This window comes from Lynx rufus, unplaced genomic scaffold (genome assembly GCF_022079265.1).
Source record: "Lynx rufus isolate CCGP_SWC_20201006 ecotype Redwood Valley unplaced genomic scaffold, mLynRuf1.p SCAF_7, whole genome shotgun sequence".
Taxonomy (NCBI): Eukaryota; Metazoa; Chordata; class Mammalia; order Carnivora; family Felidae; genus Lynx; species Lynx rufus.
The window spans coordinates 54,273,700-54,282,532 of record NW_025814889.1 but is presented as its reverse complement, the minus strand read 5'-3'; the positions used below and the strand labels follow the sequence as shown (position 1 = coordinate 54,282,532).

Below are 8,833 nucleotides of genomic sequence, written 5' to 3'. Positions count from 1 at the left end.
CTCCATTCCCACCTGATGGATGTGTCCATCCTCATCAGGAACTGCTGCAGTAGAAGAAAGAGAAAGATTGAAAACTGTAGGCTTTTTACCTACTGGATCAGCCTGAAAATGACATATCACTTCGCTAAATTTGGCCAGAATTATCCAAATGGCCTCATTTAAATGCAAAAGGGTTGAGACTATAATCTCTTGTAGGTTCAGGAAAGAGAGGATACTGGTGAGCACTATAATGTCTACTAGAAATGCACTGAGTGTAAGATGAATCTTTCCATAGCTTTGGATAGTGTGTGTGTGTGTGTGTGTGTGTGTGTGTGTGTAAAGAAGAATCAGTAAAGAATACTTCCTCCTACTTTATTTAAAAAGTCTCTTTTGTACTCAACTTAAGGAGCTTTGGATTCACAAGCTTTCCTTCTCTTGACCAAAAGGTATTCTACATAATATTGCTAGGTAATGATATTCAGGCTTCACAGAAGTAAGATGTTCATTGCATAATGTTTCTCAAAATGCTCAAGAGAATTTCCAGAAGTTTTTTTTTATTAATTTATTTATTTTGAGAGAGACAGAGACAACATTAGTGGGAAAAGGGCAGAGAGAGAGAAAGAAAGAGAGAGAATCCCAAGCAGAATCCAGGCTGTCAGCACAGAGCCAGACACGGGGCCTGAATTCACGAAACCATGAGATCATGACCTAAGCCGAAACCAAAAATCAGACAGGACACTTAAACAACTGAGCCACCCAGGCACTCCGAGAGAATTTCCAGAAGTTTTAAATGGAGTTTTACTAAATAAATTCTTGTCTAACTCTGTATTGCAACATGGAAGATAGGGAAATCATTTGTATTTTTAGTAGTTTAGTGAAATATAACTTGTGCCATGCATTTGAGTATTTGGAGGCTTAACTCACTTCTAGATTATTCAAAAGTACCTATGATTTCAAGTATCCAAGACACAATGAGAAAGGTTGGGATAAATGTAGTCCCCAAAACTTACTGTTAATATCACCAATTGTATCAATTGAGTTTTACTCATTGTTTTCACAAGGCAATTATAAAAAAGCAGGGAAAGTTTTTGGTAAACTGCATGCAATAAGGCATTTCCAACTTCTATGAGATTCTTATTGGCCTACCAACCAAGAAAATAATCCTGAATTTGTTCAAATGTTTCACTTTGATAAATTTAATGAATAAATTTATATGGACATCTACTGTTAATATCTCTTATATCAATATAATAAATTCTTTTCTTTACCAAAATCTCCTGCTTAGAATAAGTTACATAGCTACCCTACCTACATTTCACTCCTTAGCACCAGAGGTTGTTAGGTTACTATAATCACACATAATTTTGCTATAGAGTTGATATGCAATACAGTTTTATTTAAAGTAGACTGTTATTGGAGCACCTGGGTGGCTCAGTTGGTTAAGTGACTGACTTCAGCTCAGGTCATGATCTCACGGTTTGTGAGTTCGAACCCCACATTGGGCTCTGTGTTGGGCTCAGAGACTGGAGCCTGCTTCAGATTCTATGTCTCCCTCTCTCTCTGCCCCTCCCCCACTCACACTCTGTGTCTCTCTCTCAAAATAAATAAATATTAAAAAACATAAACTAGACTGTTATGGGAAATTTTTTAAATAACTAAGTGTAAGAAATTATAATTTAATCATACCTTGCTTAATTTAAAATGTTGAGCTCAACTCCACTTTGAAAGAAGGGCCAACAGTTTAATATCACAAATAGGAATTTATACATTAACTTATTTATTTCAAAATGGAACTTATGACATAAATCATTATAAATATCATCTCCTGTTTCTATACACCTATACACACAAACAACTATAATATGACAATCTAAGGCATACTTCATAAGGGGAAATTTTAATGTATAAATCAAGTCAATGAGTCAGATTCTCACTAACATTGAGATGCTTTTTTTTTCTACTTTTTTTTTAAAATACAAGTTGAGTGCTTTTAGAAATGGCATAATACAGCATGATAGCAATTTATCTCAGTTAATGCTGTTTCCAAAGGTAACTAACTCACAGAGAAAAGCAGATACCCCTATATAAATGAGACTTAGAGGGAAACATTACAGTTCATAGCCAATTCAACAGCTTCCTTCAAAAAAAAATGTATCATACATATGTAACCTCTGCCAGAAATGTCCAATAGGTTTAACAAACAAAATAAATCACCATACAGTATACAATTCCCAGAAGTCTGTGGTCTTTTAGTTGAAAACATGATTAATAGGAACACAAGTTGCTTTTGCAATACGCTGCATCAGAATATGACTGAGGTTTGCTGAAAGTCACTTGAGCAGGATAAAAGGCATATATGTTTAACAAAAGCACATCGATGATAACACACAATGAAACCCTCATGAACACAAATTGCTTTAAGATTTTTAAATAACCTCTAGTACCAGCAAATCCAGCAAAGAATATAATTTCAAAAAAATATTTTGACTAAGAGCAAAAATTAATTAAAATTTTTACGTAGCATTTTATCTCATTTTAGAAATCTAATGCAAAATGAATTACTTAACAACGGTCCTTATGATTACTGGTTTTTTAATGTTCTTAACTTTACTCTTAGCTGTTTACAATTTACCAAGTTTCCAAATACCATTTTCTCCTTTGTTCTCAAACTCAAGCCATAGCAATACAAGCTAAAGAGTGACTTTTTAATGTTTTTAAAATAAAAATCTATAACAAGAACACTTCACTTTTAAAGATACTGACTTCTTATTACGGGACCTTAATTAGTGTTAAATTTAAAACAATTCTTTTCAAGACAATTTATATGTACTGGCAACAAACATGGGACATACAGACGCAGGTTCATGCTAATGTTAAATTACACAGGAAGTCACTAGAATATTTGTACATGAAACAAAAAGAATTCTAGAGGTACATTGACCTCTAAAAGGGTAAGTAATTCAATGGTTCCCTGTTTAAAATATCAATTGTGCTCCTCTTTCCATATGTATTGGATCCCACATTGGTAGGAGAAAGAATGGCACCAAGATTGTTGCTGGAACGAATTAAGAAATTTGCCAGGCGTTGGGTCGCACATGTGGCAGTGTTGCATTTCCGCTTTTCCACTTGGTTACTGGTGGCATAGAACAAATATGAAAGGTTAGAGATTTAGACTCATGGTTGGATATATTAATGTGACAACAAGTATATCAATGGGAACTGGTTACTTTTACATAAGTAACTCAGTGTTTTGGTTTAGAAACAGCTGGATAACAGATTTTTTTTGACACCTTGAAAATGCAGCAGAATCGATTTTTGACTAGGAAATCATACAGCAAAACTTCCATTATAGTCAATGTTGAATTTCCCAGTATGATCCTTTGAAACTTTAGAATATATTCCAAACAATAACAATAATAATAAAAGGTTTCCTTATGTTATATTCTTCTAAATATTGATGAATCTAGTTCCCAATATATAAAAAGCATTTAGAATAGAAAATGTATATGGAATCTGGAATATGTAGAATTAAACACATATATATTCATTTCCCACATCTTTCTAATAAAAATTAAGCAGTGTAAGATATTTTTGTTAAGTTCCTGGAGATCATCAAATCAGGGTGTTAAGAAAGAAATTTCAAGTATTATAAAGTCTCAAGAGAATCAAATTTACCATCTGTTCCTACACTTGGACTATTGTAGTGTGGGAGTTCTGTTACTCTTAATATAAATACATGAATGTTACTATCTTTCTGCCACCTACTTAGTTCCTTTTAACAATTTTAATGATAAGACTAGGCTGAATGTTAAAACTAAAAGACTTTTTATATTAATAGTATTAATGTTCACCACATTCTTTCGGCCAGCTGGAACAATTGCATAATAATATTATAGGTAAGTCAGAAATGATCACTATGGTTAAATAATTGATTTGAATTTTAACTTTTGTTTCTTTTTACAGAATTTATTTATGTCAACTATACATTTTTGTACTACCTTTTGTTTTAATGCACTCTCAAAATGATATTGGAAATGGATACAGAATAATAACATGCTTCCTTTTTGTAGTTGATTATAAAAGCTAGGGAAATGTTTTAATTTCAGCTCCATAGAAATAAAAATATTGGTAAAACTTAGGATAAGAATAAACTGAGAAAGAAATATAGGTATGAAGCAATGTTCAGAAGCCAGTGGTTTTACATAATTTGGGGCAAAATGCATATATTTTATTTCAATGTGTTTATTTTATGTGGAGAGTACTTCTTATCTGTATCTCTGTATAGTGATAGCCTCGGGGTGTTTTTAAATCTCACGTGAAACTTGAGGGTTTTTATTCTCATATTTTTTCCTAAATACAATAATTTCTTATGGCATTAGGTATCTGGATGATACCTTCTGGTATTAGGTATTGGGTTGAGTCTAAGTGTATGCTGACAAACCAATTATTCAGGCAAAGGAAATCCACTCTGAGACATAATTACTTGGTATATATGATAGTATTATTCATATTATCTATTTAATTATTTCTCTTTGCATGTGTCGTAAGCATGGCCAATGTGCATTTCCAAAGAATGATTTAATTCTTTTTAAGGATTAAACCAATAATTCATACATCAGACATTTAATTCTGAAACAGAATAAACTTTTCTTGAAAAAAAGCAGAAATTAGAATTTGACCCAAACACTTCAAATTAATAAACATAAAGAAATAAATAAAGTTCTGAGTGAAATTGGAAAGGTGATATCTGTTCCAAGATATGTTTGACAAATGCTTGGAGTAGAGTGTGAACTAGTCTATTTGCTAAATATCTGAGTGGTACTTTGATAATTACTCTCAAGGTCTGTAACAGGATTTAAAATTATTCCAACCAAAATGTTATCTTACTTGGGTTAGCTAGAAGAACCATCATTCTACTAAACAGAAATATTAAGAGCTTTTATGATGACTGATTTCATTATTGTGCAAATGCTTTCACAAACACAACTTTTCACGTAAACATAGCAACAGTATGTACAAGATTCTATCCCAAACTATTATTAGGATGGAAAAAGACAGATTAAATGGTTAGTAAAAGGCATCACACCCCTACTTTCAGGCATTTTGTTCTCTTTAACTACTTGGGTAGCCAAGGCTTGCCTAGCATCTAGTAACAAACACTGGTTCAAAGCTATTGACAATTTATACACATGCATATGTCCTTAACTTTAAGAGTTTAAAAAGTGAAGACTGTAAGCTAAAGTATCACTCTTAAATTGTCCCTCTTTAAAAACACCTCAGTTTCAGGGTTTTTAAAAGTTTTAAACTGTATCCCTGCTCTAGCTCTCGATATTCATTTGTGGAAGTATAAGAATTCCTACAGCAAGCTCCTATGTGTATAGCTTGAAAACTCTGTTAATTATACTGTTAGATAATCTCTGATTATCTGCTAAGCAGGTTTACAACTGAGTGTTTAAAAGGTGTGGGCAAATGTATGATCCTGTTGCTCCAATCAAGAGTATTAAATAACTATTTTTTAGTATGACTTGTAAAGTCTGTTTGTTACTTCTTTTTTTTATTTTAAGATTTTTTGAACTGTTTATTTTTTTATTTTAGAGAGAGAGAGAGAGAGCACGAGGGGGAGCAGAGAGAGAGGGAGAGAGAGGATCCCATTGCAGGCTCTGTGCCATCAGCCCAGAGCCCAATGTAGGGCTCAGTCCCACCAACTGTGAGATCATGACCTGAGCTGAAATCAAGTGTCTGACGCTTAACCGAGTGAGCCACCCAGGTGCCCCAAGTTTGTTACTTCTTAATATCACCTCATACATGTGTAGAAGTTAAAAAAGATCTCAAGTGAGATGATTAAATTTTATGAGAAAAATCACATTCAATGAATGATAAATCAACATCAGCTTTGTCTTTTAAAGGTGTTTGAAATTTGAGTCATTTTCTGAAGAAGCTTTCTCAAGAAGCTTTTTTTGAGGTTATAGAATATTACATGGTTGAACAGCTCAGGATGATAAATTTTCATTAAAAAAATGACCAGACATACTCATTTCAGGAAACCCATTAAAGAGCAATTTGAAGAATGCTTTACAAGTATCTCTAATAAAGATTCTAAGTAAGAGATTGTGAAAATAACTTGATAATAATGTTATATACTATTTTATTTTCAAGTGAAGTTCACTTCCTAATAAACTAATATCCATGAAGCCATACTGCATAAAGATGCTTATCAAATGTCTATACCTAATGAAAGAAAAGATCAAGATATAGACAGAATTATGAAGTAATACTGCTAATTTTCCTGTCATCCTATTGTTCTGCTGGTTTACCAGAAACTTCATGTCAGTTTTAGTTATTTTTATCCACAAAAATCCAATTGAAAATCAGAGTCAATTCTGAGAACATCCTGTAAATTCGATAAGCCTGAAAGGACAAAGGAAGTCTGATAACTCCTGCTATTTGTTTCATGTGGGTGCTGTAGAAATATACATATCACCACAGATTGTCACCTCAATGAAAAAACACCCCAAGGGAAAATGGACAAGATGCTAATAATTCTATGAGAAAAGTTCTAATATGACTTAAAGCAAACTCTTCAAAAATAAACAACTCTCTTTGGTGTTAAAGAACGTGTAAGTTCAGTCCTAAAAGACTACAAGGAGTCAAACTGATTTAAGTACAAACAAATCCTCACTCTATTGTATATGACATATGCATGCATTTGGACTTGAGAATCTTTTAAATAAAAGAATTACAGTTTTAAAGGCTTTCCACTTGAAAGTTGTAATTACTGCTAACATTATCACCTGATAGTTTTTAGACTTCCTTAAAATATTACCAGTTAAATGACATGACACCTTCTCAAATAAACCTTTTTAGGAAATCCTGGTGAACATGCTACCTACTGAATTCATTTTTAAGAAGTATTAATTTACATTTAGTGCAGCTCAGAAGTAATCTTATGAAGGATATATTTTTTTATAATTTTATTTCATTAACAGAACAGTTAACAATATAGAAAAAAAAACCCTAAGAGCAAATGGCTTTTAAAAAAATTTTTTTTAACATTTATTTATTTTTGAGACAGAGAGAGATAGAGCATGAACAGGGGAGGGGCAGAGAGAGAGAGGGAGACACAGAATCCAAAGCAGACTCCAGGCTCTGAGCCATTAGCCCAGAGCCCGACGCAGGGTTCCAACCCATGGACCGCAAGATCGTGACCTGAGCTGAAGTCGGACGCTTAACCGACTGAGCCACCCTTTTTTTAAAAAATTTTTTAAAACATTTATTTATTTTTGAGACAGAGAGAGACAGAGCATGAACGGGGGAGGGGCAGAGAGAGAGGGAGACACAGAATCTGAAGCAGGCTCCAGGCTCTGAACCATCAGCCCAGAGCCTGACTACAAATGGCTTTTTAACTAGTTCTTAAAATTTTTAATTTGCCCCCTCATTATTTCTATGTATTTTGATTTCCAGAAAGAGATGTAAAAGTTCTGGATATTGCCAGAGCCCTCCAAGGAGAAAAAGAAATCTGTAAATAGACAATAAAATCCCACCTGTTATAAAATATATGCTTTAATTAAGTTTTTACAGTTTGTTTTAGAATCAGGTTAATATAGTGGGAAATACTACCCTTGGCTTTTCCTGCTTCATGTTCTGGTTTTGCCCCTCTAGTTTCCAAAAGCATATTTCTTTTTCTTTTTCTTTTTTTTAATATGAAATTTATTGTCAAATTGGTTTCCATACAATACCCAGTGCTCATCCCAAAAGGTGCCCTCCTCAATAACCTTCACCCACCCTTCCTGCCCTCCCACCCCCCCTCAGTTTGTTCTCAGTTTTTAAGAGTCTCTTATGCAAAAGCATATTTCTTGATAAAACTGGAACTATTCCATTCCTTTCTGTCAGTTCTGTCAGAAAGTCATCAACCACTGGTGTTATTCTTTAAAGAACACAGAATTCAAGGAACAGATAAACAGTTTAATGTACTGTTCTTAAGCATGATTTCATCAGAAATCTAATGGCATAAGGGCTGTTAGTTATATAGCAGTTTTTAATTCTAATTTTCCCACATTTTACAAAAGAAACAGGATTTTTTGTTACTAACCTTTCAATGGGGGTAGCTTTCAGATGGTGTAGTGCAACCAAGAGCACAATGAGAACTACTGGAAGTTTCAGGAGGCACATTGCTTCTCAAATTTTCTGAAAAGAATAATTCAGCATCGAAATCAAGAAGTGTCTTATAGCTCTGATTGATGGAACTTGAGACTAGAGCCTACTTTCAAAAAATCTCTTTAAACATAATCTCCAAATATAGCAATTTTATTGATACAGTCTCTTGATGCTGTTTAAACAATTTTCAAATATTTTCAAAATTTTCAATTTCCCAATTTCCTTCTCTAAACGATCTGGAAAGTTGATATTATACCACATTATTGCTTTAGCCTTTCTTTGAAATAAGTATGTATTTGATCCCAAATCTAAGCTTCCCTAAACAAATGATATTTTCCCATAAACAGGAAGCTCTTTACCTTTTAGTGTTTCAGCGTCAGCAATATCAGAGAATGCCTCTAATGGTAAGAAAGCTTTATAAACAATCCCAAGCTTGCATCCACTGGAGTATTTGCCCCCACACTTGCCAATGAGTAATCCAGCTCTTATATACTCTTCACACCTTTCCCGGCTCTGACATCAGGCAGCTCAGAGAAACTGTCATTAATTTCCATCCCTATAGAAAGTGCCTCATAGACAGCAGAAGCAGATGGGTCATTATTATATTACATTAACACATCAGTAAATATTAAGGTAGCAGATACAGAGTGTCTTTGTGCAGTTAATGGTGTGTCACACACAGCAGAAGTTTGAATTTTCC

At 33.5% G+C, this 8,833-nt stretch overlaps 1 protein-coding gene across 1 annotated transcript; it reads right to left on the bottom strand.

The window, feature by feature from the left end:
• Positions 1 to 2,723: 2,723 nt before the first annotated feature.
• On the bottom strand, positions 2,724 to 8,507 carry IAPP (islet amyloid polypeptide). Its single transcript, XM_047065107.1, has 3 exons — positions 8,493 to 8,507; positions 8,069 to 8,163; positions 2,724 to 3,112 (listed from the first exon to the last, which is right to left on the bottom strand). The coding sequence occupies exons 2-3, from the start codon at positions 8,146 to 8,148 to the stop codon at positions 2,923 to 2,925; spliced, it is 270 nt and encodes an 89-aa protein (XP_046921063.1). The 5' UTR covers positions 8,149 to 8,163; positions 8,493 to 8,507; the 3' UTR covers positions 2,724 to 2,922.
• Between the last annotated feature and the right edge of the window lie 326 nt (positions 8,508 to 8,833).

What these genes read in the sequence shown, in the direction of transcription:
- IAPP (XM_047065107.1), bottom strand. Translation starts at nt 8,148, where the DNA reads ATGTGCCTCCTGAAACTTCCAGTAGTTCTCATTGTGCTCTTGGTTGCA. An exon ending in AAAGCTACCCCCATTGAAAG is followed by an intron (nt 3,113 to 8,068) that starts GTTAGTAACAAA and finishes CTATGCCACCAG; the next exon opens with TAACCAAGTGGAAAAGCGGA.